Source organism: Alligator sinensis, unplaced genomic scaffold (genome assembly GCF_000455745.1).
Source record: "Alligator sinensis unplaced genomic scaffold, ASM45574v1 scaffold12_1, whole genome shotgun sequence".
Classification (NCBI taxonomy): Eukaryota; Metazoa; Chordata; order Crocodylia; family Alligatoridae; genus Alligator; species Alligator sinensis.
This window is the reverse complement of record NW_005841973.1, coordinates 2,946,915-2,961,663: the sequence shown is the minus strand read 5'-3', so window position 1 is coordinate 2,961,663 and position 14,749 is coordinate 2,946,915. Positions and strand designations below refer to the sequence as shown.

Sequence of the window (14,749 nt, the reverse complement as noted above, 5' to 3'; positions counted from 1 at the left end):
TTGTCTCTCCTGAACCATTCTGCTGCTTTCCTTGCCATCCAAATCCCATCCAAACCTCATCAATTGAGTTGGGGAATAGATTTAAGAATAGATCTGACCCAATGCAACGTGCCACTTCTCCGTGCTTATCCCGGGTTAGCTGCACTGACTGCAGTGAAGATAAATCTGGAATAAGGTGAGAGTGACATGGGACCATTCTCATTGCTCTGTTTGTACAGCTCCCGACACAATGGTTTCCTGCTCCGTACCGGGGCTGTACAGCATTGTTGCAACACAAATCACTATTACTATGTACTTGGTACCTTATAGACAGTTTCTACTCTGAACAGCATAAAATCCCAGAGGCAAAACAGCAAGGCTCTCTCACAATATCGATTCCAATGGCTCTACTCCTGGTTTACACCAACTTAAGTAGAAAGGGAGTCAGGTTTTCCATTTCTGAGGGGCTCTCACCATTGATTTCAAATGGGAAACCTGCTTTAAAATGAGTTAGAGAATGCCCAAAAAGAGGAGGCAAGAAGGCTGGGGATTCACTGTGTATAACGTTGTCCATCTCCTAACAATCGGTGGGAGGATGGCTAGTCAATCCAGCAAGATCAGAGGAGGGGCGTGCATCGGTGTCTGGTGGGCACAAGTCTACGGGGAGTCCACGCCACGACAGATACTGAAGATGAAGCCAAACGGCAAGGGTTCCTCCTGCTGCAGCGAGCCCATTCCTCCACTCTGCTGCAGGGAGAGGTTGCCTCCTGTCCTGTATATTTACTCTTTACCAACTGACTTCAGAGTGGCAAATATTCGTGATGGATGAACTTGACGCCGGAATAAGTCACTCGACGAACGGCAGAGCAGCTGGTCTCGATGACATGTGCATGGAGCAGATCAAACACGTTGGTCCTGCAACTAAGTTATGGGTATTACGCCTCTTTAACAATTATTCAGAATACCTGTGTTATGGTGACAAGTCCATGTGATACCTCTTTTAAAACCAGGGAAGGATGCTTCTGGCCCAGACAACTATAGGCCAGTGTCACTTCTGTGGCATCTGTTTCTGCTTTACAAATGCCCTATTCTCAATCAAACAATTTTCCAACTATTTAGTTGGTCTAATAAAAGATATCAGATTTACCCAAAGAACTTTTTCTGCTTATGTCCTTAGACCAACACAGCTACAACCAACACCCCTATTCTCCATCACCTTTCACTCACATTGAACAGCATCTAACACCAGAACAAACTAGATTTAGACCAGGCAAGTCCTGACCTAGCCAAATATTAAACATCACCCAGCATATAGAAGATAGATTCGCGAAAGGGATGATAACAGGTGCTGTATTTGTACACCTATCGGCAGCATATGACACAGTCAACCAACAAAACCCACTTGCCAAGTCTACAGTATGACTCACAGCTACCACCTAGTGCAGCTCATCCCATCTCTTTTGGAGAATAGACATATTTAAGTAGAAGTGTGCAAGGAACGGAGACGCTGGAGATGACAATGAAACGGCCTTCCATAGGGTAGCATGCTAGCACTGATCCTTTTTAACATATATACCAATGACCAACCCATACAGTAATACGAGGAGCTCAATAAATGCTGATGATCTATGCGTCACATCACAAGAGAAGGACTTTGCCACTGACATCTGCACTGAGCAACCTCTCGGATGACTACAGTAAGAGCCAGCTTCGTGCCAACCCAACCAAGACACAGGTCACAGCTTTTCACCTATGCCACAGAAAAGCCAAGCAGAAATTAAACATCCCCTGGGCTGGAATACCACTGACTAATCACCCAAACGCTGCGTACTTGGGAGTTACACTGGACTGAACACTTCCGTTCAAAGCACATGCAGAGAAGATGAAAGGGACAGTCAGCGCCCGCAACACCTTACTGTAAAAGTTGGTCACCTCAAAGTGGGGAGCGAACCTAGCTCCGTTACAAACTACTGCTATTGCCTTGTGTTACTCCACTCCAAAGTATGCATGTCCAGTCTGGGAACGATCAGTTCATGCCAAGAAAACAGACCCAGCTCTCAACGACAGCTGTCGTGAAATAACAGGATGTCTAAAGCCAACTCCAAAAGACAGCCTGTACCTACTGGCTGGCACTGCACTGCACTACCTGATATCAGAGGAAAGCTAGCGAGCCAAAGAGAAAGATCACGGCAGATGGAAGACCCCAGACATCCATTCTGTGATGACAAATAAGTGACTACATGGCTTAAAACATGAATGAGTTTTGTGACCAGTGTTGTGCCATTGGACACAACGGCTGACAGGGTGTGACTGAGGTTATGGAAGGAAAAACTACGTGCAACCAGGTGCTGCAAAATCGACCTGGAACCCCAGAAGGACCTGCCAAGAGGGGTAGATCTAGACTGGCCAACATGGTGATGCCTGAATCACCTCTGCACGCAAATGCTCAGAGCAAAAACAAACATGATCAAATGAGAGTGCTCTAAGGACACAAATATATGCGAGTGCGGTGAAGTGCTGCCTATGGAGCACATGCTCATTTGCTGACTCCTTGGTGAGACCCGTAGGAAGAAGGACCTTGCTGCAGCAATGGAAAGAGCCATCGCTTGTGCATGATTCTGGAAAACATCTAGTTTATGACAAAGACATGAGAAGAAGAAGAAGAGCGGAAGATGTGTACCCGGGGCAGACCACAGCGTGCAGAAGCTGCCGTGGGAGTTGGAAGGGCATAGCTCCAAGTTCTGCCCTCAGAGGTCTTGGTGGCTTCCTAGTGACTGCTCCCACTCATCAGGATGTGACCAGGGCCTGATGTGAATCTCTGGGAGCAGCAATGGTGAAAAGAACAGGGCAAATCCATCTCCAACATCCTCAGGCTGGTTGCATGGGTTTTTCCTTGGATGGCCCCAAATCTCCCCCCTCGTGCTGCTGTCCACCCTGCAGAGGACCCATTCTGATGGCTGGTGTCTTCCAGGCACTTCTGCAATGGATGTTAAGGAATATACTGGGCCTTTGCTGATGGAGGCTGACCCAAGTGCTCTGCTAAAGATGTCTCCACATCACGGACCAGATGTTGTGCCTCGTTCAGCCCAGTCACCACAGAGGCATTAGACCTTTCCTAAATGGAGCTATTCCTCATTACCAAGCTGGGAGGAGTACCCTCATTAGCCATAATGTCTAGCAGGGGGTATTACAGAGAACAGTTGGATAATAACTGCCTTACTCAACACTGACTCAGATCCCCATGCCTGCCTGTTGGTGAGGGCTACAAATGCAACATCCAGGGACAAATAATACCTGGAACAGTGCAGACCAGATGTGCTGAGTGGCTTCGGGTATTTCTGGTGATGAAAAACCCCTGGAGGAGGGAGGGAAGCAGTGAACCTGGCTTTTCATCCCTGGGAAGTAGAAAATCTGTTGCATAAAAGGTACATTGGCAGGTGCTGTCTGTGTAGCTGGATGATTTCCGTCCGCTTAGTGGGATTTCCAGAAGCACCTGCTTCTATCACCTGCTCAGGAAGAGCCCAGTGCTGCTAACACTTTTGCTAGGAAGATGGGAGCATGAATCTAGAAGCGTGGAGAGCAGCCACGGAAACTTTTACTGCCAAGGATTAAGAGAAACTCCTCCTCGCACTGCCCCTCCGCAACTCTGTGAGAAACTGCCCCTGTGGCCGCGCTCTACGGCCATCACTTGATGGTTTGGATCCTGGCATCAAGCACTCTTTGTTCCTCCAGCTAACTTAAGGGCAAGAAAAGAGGAGGGCTCCTGGGTAGGACTGAGTTGAGTCACTTCTGCAGCTACTCCAGGTCACCTGAGCACTAAGCCAAGAGGGTAACCTCGAGGTCTAATAACACACATCGGTTGCAGTCCGAGGAAGGCTGCTACTAGAGATGGCTTTCTGTTCCAAAATTCACGTTCAGCTTTGGCTTCATAAATATTTCACCACTGAAGGTATTCAGATCCAGGGGTTTGGTTTGGTCCAACTGAAGGAAACCTATAACATATGTAATGGTGCCCCTATTATGATTGTTTCCTAGGCGTCACACCTTTGCATTTCTAAGGCGTCTGCCTGCTCTGCATTCTGCCGCAGAGTACATGCAGCGCATTAGAGAGGACATGTGCATGCTGCCTTCCTCCAGGCCCTTTGCTCTTCTTCTTTCCTTGTTTACTTCCCCTTCACAGACAATAATTGCCACTCACATCGAACGAGGCAGGGTGTTCCTTGGAGAAAAAAGACACAGTAGGACTCTTGTAATGACAGCAGGATCTCAGACAACTAAGGAAGGATGAAGAGAAGTAAATCCTCTCCGAGAGAGCACGGTGTGTTTCATGTCTCACATGCTGCATCCTCTGCTGCCCAAAACGGAGGGTTTGATAGCTGGCAGCCAGTCATATCAGTGGGGTTCAGATCCTAACTCCCATTTAAGCTGTAACTATTACAGTGGGAGACGAACTCTAAATAACTGAGCGGACCTGGACCATTCCAGAAAACAGTCGTAATATTTTTGTGGCTATGTATAACATAATGGGAAGGTAATATATCAGAGAAGTTTAGATCAGGCTAATTGTTATCTCCTTCTTCTGAAATCAAATATATCCACCGTAGCCCAAATCCAGAGGTGGTGGGATCTGTAACTTCTAGCAGAAATCATAGGAGTGAGTAGCAGATGCTCAGTTCCTCTCTGGTTTAAGTTCCTGAGTTAAGCACAACATAAGAAATGTCTGTGTTTTATTTTAATAAGGTTTAGGAAAGAGAGATCATTGCTAGTACTTAATCAGTGTTAAAGGGTCACTGGGTGCGTCTACATGTGCATTTAATTTGAAGCAAGAAACTCCAGTGCATATCGCGCTGGAATTTATTGCTCCCAGGCAGCTGTTTGAACCTGTGCCCAGAACCGCAGCACGCTGAGCTGGGTCGCAGCAGCCTTGACCGGCAGGAGGTCTGGGGGTCAGCCTGCCGCCCCGGGGCTGCCCAGACCTGGCTCAGTGTGCTGCAGAGGAACTGGTTGGGGCACAAGGGTGCTCCGGTGCAGGGCTAGCCCCCACACTGAAGCATCCTCATGCCCCAGCCAGCCCCATCAGCATCTACACGTGTTGCTGCGCACTAGGACTTATTTACAAGCACTATCCTACGGCGGTATTAGTTTACTGCTGCCTAATAGGGCTGCATGTGTAGACGCTGAGACGTTTACTGCACAGCTAATTAGATAACTCCACGGCAGTGACGTAACCTGTGGGAGAGAAGAACAGGTTGGCCTTTTAGACCCTAGGCTGCATTTGCAGAAATCAGGGGTAGAACAAGGGCAAGTCATCTCTCCCGCAGCCATAAATCAGCACGGCCTCACTGGCACCGGTGTGGACCCCACTTTCTTACACGCAAACTGAGCACATTTGATAGGGATTCATAGATTTCATAGATTTCTAGGGTTGGAAGGGACCTATTAGATCGTCGAGTCCGACCCCCTGCTCTGATTCAGTGGAGGAAAATCAATCTGGAACATCCCTCTTGACCCTTCTGCTGTCACTCTTCTGGCTTGGCACTGGATTTTGATCCCCCTTCATGCCAGACAGACAGTGTAACTCCTTTGACATCAACAGATCTATTCCTTACACTAGTGGGAAACCAGCATTGGCCCTCTGGTTGAAATTTAAGATGAAGGTCCAGTTCCATTTTCCATTAAAACACTGCAATCCTCAGCAACGCCTCTATTAAGTACCTGTGAAGCACTGAACTGAAGCCTGCTCCCTCCTTCATGAAAAATAAACAAAGTTTGACTTTTAACATATGCAACACTTGCTGGGTTTTCGTCTTTCCTCAGGTATCTCTCCCTACAAAAAATGCAGCGAGCAAATCCTTGAATATTTTTCTACCGTGCATTGCAATTAGCTGTGCATGTTGAGCATTACTCACGCCATCTGCAGCCCCGCAGGTAGCTCGAGTTCACAGCTACTGGAATCTTTGATCAGTAATTATGATGTAAAAACAAATCATCCCCACCTCCCCCCAGCAGTACCACTGCAAAGAGAGGTATTCGTTTCCATCCCCTCCCCAGCCTCAGATGACTGTTAACCCCTCCTACAAGCGATCTTGGCAGGATTTCAGCAGAATGGTTCAAACGGTGACAAAACCCTGTGGCACAGAAAATGATCAGTGCTGACAGAAAACACAACCAGGACAGTTCTCACTGCTAACACGAGAGGCTGATTTTTTCCACGACTTTCACTTCAGTTCAGAACAATGAAGAAGGCAGGTTGCCCTCTCTACAGTAAGATGCAACTTGGCTTCACATTCCTTAGGATCATCAGGAAATTCAGATTAACTTGAGGCTCAGTTTAGCTGTTTCGTTTATTCGGCACATGGTTTTTCTCCATGATGTGCGCACGCATGCACTAGTGTCCGCCAGTTCTGGGAACCGGGTTTGTCTCGAGTCTGATCAACACAGCAATGAAAAGTCCCATTTTCTGCTGTGCTAATGCGGTGATCTGCATCTGTGCAAAGCTCTGTTTGTATCGCTCACCAGCAACTTGGGTTTTTGTGTTCCCCTCTTTGCACATCCTGGGCCGGACTCTATTCCACCTGTTAGCTGTGTAAAGTACTTAGGCACTTAACTGCGACTCTTCCATCCTGCTTGAGTACAGTTAACACAAAAGCTGGGTGCGCCCTCCTCCTCCTCCGCACTGCTTTTTTGTGAATGAATCTTAAGTGCCAGATGACGGCGTGTTCCAAAAGCAGATACATGAATGGATGTTCAGGACTTGAACGAGGTGGAACACAATCACGCTTCGGCACCCGATCAGTTAACAGAAACTGGCCCTCTCTCTGTCTCGTTCAGCTAGAGAGGCAAGCCTGGCTATATTCTCTTTCCTTGCTGCTGTGATCCAGTTACACGCTGGTCGGGATCAGTGGGCTTGATTCTGGGCTGCATCATCCCGTGTCATCTTAGATGCCGGACCAGTGTGGGTGTTGACGGCAAGCAAGCCAAACTGGTAGGAACTGGGCACTTGCCTTAGGTCTGACTCTAAGCCTGAAGAAGTCAATAGAAAGTCTCTGACTGACCTGCATGGGTGCTGGTGTGAATGATGACACAAAGTGCGAGAGTGCACAAATCGGGCTAAAGCAGAGGGGCTAAATCAGCAGAGATCCACTGATCTCAAGAGCACTACACCACCGTGCCCCAGCTGAAGACCGAGCCCAGTGTGTCTTGTGTATAATTCGGTGGGATGCTTCTGCATGCACTCACACGAGGTGCACACCACCGTCACAGCGCTGGGCTCTAGCTGCTTCTCTCCCAGGTTTATCAGGACAGTCACAATGGCACATACAACAGTGTAAGTGGAGAAACAGGCCCGATGTGTCCGTTTGAAACCTGTGCCCTGGAGGAATGTGCTTCATCACATCGGCTCCACCAACCATTCTTAGCACCACTGTATGCCTATCCTTGCTATTCATTGTAAACCTCTGCTTTGGCAGAACACAACTCTTCCAGTCTCTCTTTTCCCTAAATCCCTTATACCTGGTTGTTACTCAGCAGACGTGGGCTACCTCACTTGGTGTGAGGTGTACATTCATATCATCTAGTGCATTAGAAGAAACTGAGGCCGTCTCATTCTGCTGTTACCAGGCTGTACATCCAGGATGATTTCATCAATTGGAGTGAAATGATTCTGGATTTACACTAGCACAACAGAGAGCATGACCTGGTGTACTCACCACCCTAGGGATGGACAAAATGCTGAGAGACAGAGTCTCTTCCCACTTTGAGTGGTTTTTATTTTGTGTAACTCCACTGATTCCAGTGTGGTTACCCCTGATTTTACCCCCAGCACGGGAGCAGGATCAGCCCCTGGGGTTTGACCCACGACTGAGTAACTCCCATTGCACACTGGTGTGACTCCAGAGAGGAGTTAGACAAACAACAAAATGGAAGTAACACACTGATGATTTAGGTCTCTTACTTTCATATATTGCCATTTATATACATTCTACATCAGTGGCAATTGGATTTCCCTTGCACAACCCACCACCACCCCCCAAAGAACCCCAAATCCCAACAGATTAGCATAATACATGCACTTGGATTGTGCCCCTCGCTATCGCATCTGGCTTCTGATCAAGATCTTTTTAATTTTCATCTTCTGCAGTGATAAAATGCAAAAGCAAGACAAATTCTAATCGACATAACCTCAATCAGAAATCTGCATCCTTTGGCTGCAGTTACTCTGGTGTAAAAGGGATTAGGAAGGGGTTGACTTTATGACTCAGACCCTCAGACAATGTAAATCAGCAGAATTCCAATAAAACCAATGGGGCTCTGACCGTTTATACCAGATCGGGCCCTTCATTACGAGGTTGTATTCTGCTCTCAGTTCTTCTAACAGCATGACTTCACCGCAGCCAACAGAAAGTTACTCTCCGTGTTTGTCAATGTAAATGAGAACAGAAGTTGGTTAATTATAGATCTGTGCAAAGTTAAAAGAATGGATCTGTTTTCTTTACACTAGAGGATTTCTTTCCTGCCCGGTGCTTTGCAACTGGGCAATTGTCCATTATCTTTCTATCTTGGGCAAGACACTGTGACTGTACCAATGCCTTTGGCTCTCACAGAATTTCTTGCAAGTCTATGAAATGGCAAAAAAATCACTCTAGTTGTTTGCAGGGGAGGGAGGGAGGGGACACAGGCTCTGACCTTCATTGCACTATTTGATTAAAATCCAAGTGTTACAATCTAAACGCGGAGAATTGTTTTTTTCCCCGTTCTTTATGATTCTTGGTGCAAGACTGACATTTAATCAATACTGTACCCTCATCAGACACCCTATCTAGCGCTAATTCATGCACCGATCGATTTCTATGGAATTATGTCTGTGCAGCATCCAACAGTGTGGAGATTTAATTCTTATTAAAACCAAAACTGCCTTGTGTAGTCTACCTTCACGCAGAGTTAGGCATAACCGCACACATGTATCATTAAACTTCCTTCCACGCAGCGCTGTAAATTCAGAACATTATTTGTCAGCTAGTTCTCTAATGTGTTTGAATCTCATTTTTTTTTTTTTGTTCCTGCTGCTAATTTAAAACTTTTAATATTAATCTTTTCGACCGATGCGAGGTGTCAGTTCTCTGAAAGTGTTAATGTACTCCCCGTTCTCGAGGGTGGTAATATGTTACTATCTCTGAGTTCTATTGTTTGCTGTTTGATTTTTCTTTTTTCCCCTCCCCAATAGTAATTGCGAGTTTTTCCCTTCCCCTCCCCAAATCTTCCATGCAGAGAGGATCCACTGCCACTTACAATCCTTTATTGTAGACAACAGTCTTACTGGTAGTGGCCATTGCGATTTCTGGCTCGAGTCGTGATGTCTCAATCTGCCAAATAAAAGAGAAGACCCGGTTAGAACTGCTGGGAGGTTGATATATGAAGAGGTAAAGTGATAAAATACATATACAGAAGTCGTAAGTGGCTAAGAACATACACTGCATTGACTTTATTCTGATCTCAATGACACTGGCATCCATCTGGGGTAACTATAGGGAAGTATATGAGCCTAACTTTGATCTCATCTCTGACTGTTAATCAGATGTAACCCATACAGAGGTCAATGTAAAATGGCCTGTGATCAGGATCAGGCCCAACAGACCTACTTGGCCCTGCAATAATGAACAGTACTAATGGTACGCTGCACCCAGCAATGCCTATCCCCCGATCTCAGAGGGCTTTGCTCTGATTAAGCCTTGATTAACGCCACCTCCCTGCCTAGTCCTTGACCCTGCAACTAGAGTTGCTGAGACCCAGTGAGGTCCTCGGGGCTTCTTCCAGGAGCAAGAAGTTGCCTATGCAGGTCTAATGCCAGGATCAGGGCCCTAAATTCTCAGGGTAGCACCATGGGTGAAATCCTGGCCTTAGTGGCAAAGGGTTGATGGTTTCAGTGAGACCACAATTTTACCCCAAGTTGTTCTTCTCTTTGCAAAGCACCATGCACATCTATGGCAGTACCAAGTCCAGTCATGTGCTCTAACAGATGAAATAATATGTCTTAAAAAGTCTTTGCAAAATGCATCCGTGGATCCTCTCTGTGGTGCTTTGCAGAGGCAGCGGTGTTCTGTCTTCTCTCCTTTATGCTGCTCCAGTCAGACTTAGATGAAAACTTTTCTGGGATCTAAAAACAGTATGACCCACTGCATCAGGAGGAAAAGATGGGGGCATTCTTGTTGTCCGATCTAGGCCAGGATCCCACCCAGAACACAGGACAGGCCACCTCCCAGTATCATATTTTTAAAAATCCTATACGTTTAACGAGTGCTGTAGCTGACACAATGCTAAGAACCCACGTTAAAATCTAAATGCTTTTGAAAATGTTTAACCTAGTTAGACAAATTAGCAAAAATTTGTGCAAAACAATTTAGGTATTTAAAATATTCAATGTTTTTAAAAACTGGAAAAACTGTTCTTAGCTTTCAGCTGCAAAAACCCAACAAAATATAACATCAAAGCAATCTTAACATGAGGTGCAACATAACCCTTCAGCAAAGCTGTTAAACAGCTACTGAGGCATCATGGGAAATAGCACTTCATTTATTCAAATGCACATATGTCAGGTTTTTGCACCATATGTCATTCCAAGCTATTTACAGTAATAATTAAATCTTAATCAACGTTTAACCTCTGTAAAATGTTTGAAGGGATCTAATCACCCTTCAGACTGCACTAATGAAGGAGAAATATATAAACATAAAAAGAAAATGATGCATAGATAGCGCACCAGAAAGAACAGTAATTGCAAAATTGTATTTCTTTTAAATATAATCAGCAAATTATGTAAAGTAAGCCAATGAGTATTTTAAGTGAAGACATCTTGGGTGTCAGAGGTGTGATCAGCTAATTTTGTACTGCTATCCATAACAGATGTAGCATATTTTCTTTTTAGTGCCATTATTAGCAACTTCACCATTTCTTCTCTTACTGAAACACAGAGAGGAGCATTATCATAGGAGGAAGCTGCCCACAAAGGTAAAGGGAAGGCGACTCTAACAGCACTGGAGGACAGTCGCCATTTTGAGACGACGATTAACTCTCATCTGCCCGGCTCCGTTAAAGCTTCTCTTTCTGTTGTCTTCCTTCCAGGTGTGGAAAGGAAACAGCTTGCACACGCACGTCACCTGGTTTCACTGGTCAGTATTAAACATGCCCTGCTGGGACAGGCCTGAGAATGACCTCACTAATGACCCAGGTAAAAGAGAAGCAAATATTTCTGTGGTCACCTTGAACTAACCTCCATGGCCTCATCCTCTGCCCTGGTAGCACAGGTATGCAGGGAGATCAGCACCGTAGAGGAGTGGAAATGCACCCTGCCTTGGAGGCACAGCTCCTTGGGCAGCTGCACGGATGGAGAGGAAAGCTGTAGGCACCACTTTTATCGCACAGTGACGATGCAGGGGAGCGCGGTTTGGTACAACGTGCTGCAGCCGATTCAGGCTGGCATGGGTGAAAATGGAGTGAATATACTGGCCTCTACAGACCTGATGACCTGAGACCTCCACACGGCAGCAGCCTGGAGGATGCAGCGGCGGGCTGCGGAGAGCCTGCGTTTCAGCTTGGGGGGTGAGTCCATATCTCTGCTGGGTGCTTTGCACAACACCCTCAATAACGGACCGTCAGTGCCCTGGGACCGCACAGCCCAATGTAGACATCCTCAAAGGCCCTAGGCCTCCTTGGCTGCACAGACAGTCATTTCTGGCACCTCTAAGGAGTACAGCACATCACCCTTCCCGCTTCCCCTTGCACAGCTGAAGCACTCCTGCATTGCAGGAGCACAGCACCAAGAGGGATGTGAACATGGGGCTGGGACAGGGAGGACTTCAGAAGGGGATTAAAGATGGTGGCTAAGTCAAAGTGGCTGGTGCTGGAGTCAAGCAGAGAGTGGAGAAGTAGGGGTCTCTGACCAGGATGAATGCAGAGCAGAAGGATGAATCCACAGAACAGGAAAGTCCGGTTGTTCACCGGTCTCTCCCAAGAAGACCAAATCATGGAAAAGGAGCCTGGCGGGGCCCTCAGGAGGTCACATCTAGTCCAGCCTCCCACTGAAGGCAGGATCATCTTTGTCCAAACCACCTCATCTCACTGTTTGTCTTAAAAACTGCTCTTAAAAACTCCCAAGGATGAAGATTGCACAGCCTCTCTAGCTTTACTAGCGCTGACCAACTTCATAGTGAGGAAGCTCTTAATATCCAATGTAAGACTTCCCTCTTGTAATATAAAAGCATTACTTCTTGTCCCATCCCCTGCAGCCCCAGAAAACAGTCTATCACCTTCCTCTTTATAACCACCCTTCATGTTTATAAAGACTGTTATCAAGTCCCTTCTCAGTTTTCAATTCTCCGGAAAACACAATCCTAGACAAACTTCTTGTGAGTCATGTTTCCCAGGCCTTTAATAATTTTTGTTGCTCTCTGCTGGACTCTTCCCAGTGTGTCCATGCCTTTCTTTAAAAGCGGTGCCAAAAACTGGACATAGTACTCCAGGTGAGGCCTCACCAGTGTTGCTGCCCATGCAGGTAATAAAGGGAGCGCCAAATAGCTGGGGCGGTGCTGTGTATATTTTATTCTAGTTCATTGCTGGGCCCACTCATATCCCCATGAAGCCCAAGAAATCTTAAACAAATGCCTGGAGGATCTCAGAAGTCACTTCTTTCTTGACCGACAGGGGATGGTCATCCCAAGGCTTCACCTTATAGGCAAAAATGCACTCCTGGTTGACTTCAGAAAGGCATAAGGAGGGACTCTATAAACACTGTCCCCCAGTCTCAGGCACCTAGACTTTCCCAGAAGTACAGATCTAATACTGAGGCAGGTAAATGAATAATATACTTCACTAAGACACCAGAGATGTATTTATCAGAAAGATGTCGGGGAGAGAGGTTGTTCCCTTTGGTAGGAAATCAGACATTAAAAACTAGGGTGAAACAGAATTAAGGCAGTGGAGCTACAAGTCAGTAACAAATGTAATAGCAAAGGGTTTTGCACCCTCACTCCCTTTGCTGTAGTTTAGTTTCTGATGCACAGGACACTCTTATCCCTGCTTTCTTGTTGAATGTGTTGTTTGCCACTGTTTGGTGCTTGCTGCTGTATCGACTGCCAGTCCTGGCTCCTGTTCCCCTGGACTTCAGGTCATGGCACAGCTCTGAGACTCATGGTCCAGGGATGATAGAAAGGGGCAGTCCATCCACACTCCTCCTGCTGCGATGCAGAGTATTTGGCGACCCAACTACTTGTGTCCAGCCTCCAGGAAGGTGTGGGGGGGTGAAGTGAGATACCTTTAGATAGTTCTGGTCCTTCACGATGGAGAAACTCCAAAGGGCTCTGATGGACACCAGTGCATCCACCTCTGAAGCCCCACAAAGATCAACCCTCTTCTTTATATGGCCAGACACCTACATGAAGCCACTAGCAATGCGGGTGGGACAACACATGCTGAAATGTCATTGATACAGAGAAAATACCCAGTCCTACACCTCCTTCCTATTGAAAGCAACCAGCATGTTCTTGCAGCTCCCTTGGCACTAGTCAAGATTAGTTTATGAATGAAAAGCAGCTGGCTATGGCGGGATAAGGTAAGACTGAGGTGGGACCCTTGGGAGAAGTGAAATGCTCCACAAGAACTGGATTTCTCTACATCCAGGACATCGGTGTGCCTATTGAATCCATCCATGGATGTGACGTCTTTTTGGAGTCACAAATAACACACAGTCACGGTGGGAGAATAGCACTGACCTCCCCCCTGTGTGTGGACAGAAAGCAGCACTCGCGCCACCCAGGCACGGGCCTGGCCACAGCGACTCATGCATGACCTCTGGGCTTGGCTCCTGCAGCTCATTATATACAGGAATGAAGCCCCGTGTGCTGAAAATGCTCCAACTGGTGCAAATGAAGCAGCCCATCTGCTCAGTAAGTTAGAGAGCCAATAACACCCCCCAGCCCCCTGCTGTACCCTTCAGACTGGCTCCCCATTGAATCCTGAGCCGCGAACTGGACGTGGAGACTTGAGGGCTGCTTCGCCAACCCGTAAGTGCAGCTCAGAGGGAACTCTCCAAGTGGATATCCTCTTGGAGAAGCTCCTACATTGCCGTGGTAAGGAGGATGGGGTCTGCCCCTCCAGGACCCAGTCCTAAATGCGAGTGGGTCTGCAGAAGAGTGGGATCACTGGTGCGGAGATCTTCCAACTGCAAACTTCTACAGCTGCTCTGGACCCTGGCAATGACCACAGCTTCCCTCTATTACCAGGCCTTTCCTTGATCACAGCCATCCCAAGAATCCCCTTCATGGGCGAGGATATGCCTGCTGCAAAGGGACACACAATCCAGTCCTAGCAAGTGGTTAGAGGCAAGTCTTCTGGGTCCCACCCAAGTCTCGGTGCCTCCTCGACAGAAGGCCCTGTTTGAGTCCAGGGTGTCGTGCTGCTTTCTACCTTCTTCCACATGGGAGGCCAGATCTTTGGGCAGGAGAATGTCCTTTGTCCCCCTGTGCGAAATGCTGGATGACAGCTGCTCGGGGGCCTAGGGACTTCAACTCGGGCAGTGACAGCGAGCCGGGTCGGGGTGGAATAAAAGCTCGAGAATCCTTGCAAAGAGACAGCAGCTTCCCCGTGTCGAGACTGCTGAAACAAGTCTGACCAAGGACTGTGTGGTCAGGAAGGGAACATGGCCCAAGGTGGCAGAATGACAAGAACCCTTCTTCCCGTGGTGACTTGAAATGCAAACACCAAGGTGGACGCAAAAGAG

At 47.2% G+C, this 14,749-nt stretch overlaps 1 protein-coding gene across 5 annotated transcripts in view; it reads right to left on the bottom strand.

The window, feature by feature from the left end:
- SFXN5 (sideroflexin 5) overlaps positions 1-14,749 on the bottom strand; it is a 210,223-nt gene that overhangs the window by 10,575 nt on the left and 184,899 nt on the right. For 3 of the 5 annotated variants that reach the window (XM_006020904.3, XM_025200683.1, XM_025200685.1), the window contains one exon: positions 5,194-9,341. In XM_006020904.3, coding sequence (XP_006020966.1) covers positions 9,264-9,341 — 78 coding nt within the window. In that variant the 3' untranslated portion in view covers positions 5,194-9,263. Of the gene's footprint in view, positions 1-5,193; positions 9,342-14,749 lie in introns of those variants that run through there. The other 2 variants (XM_025200686.1, XM_025200682.1) reach the window with 2 other exon arrangements.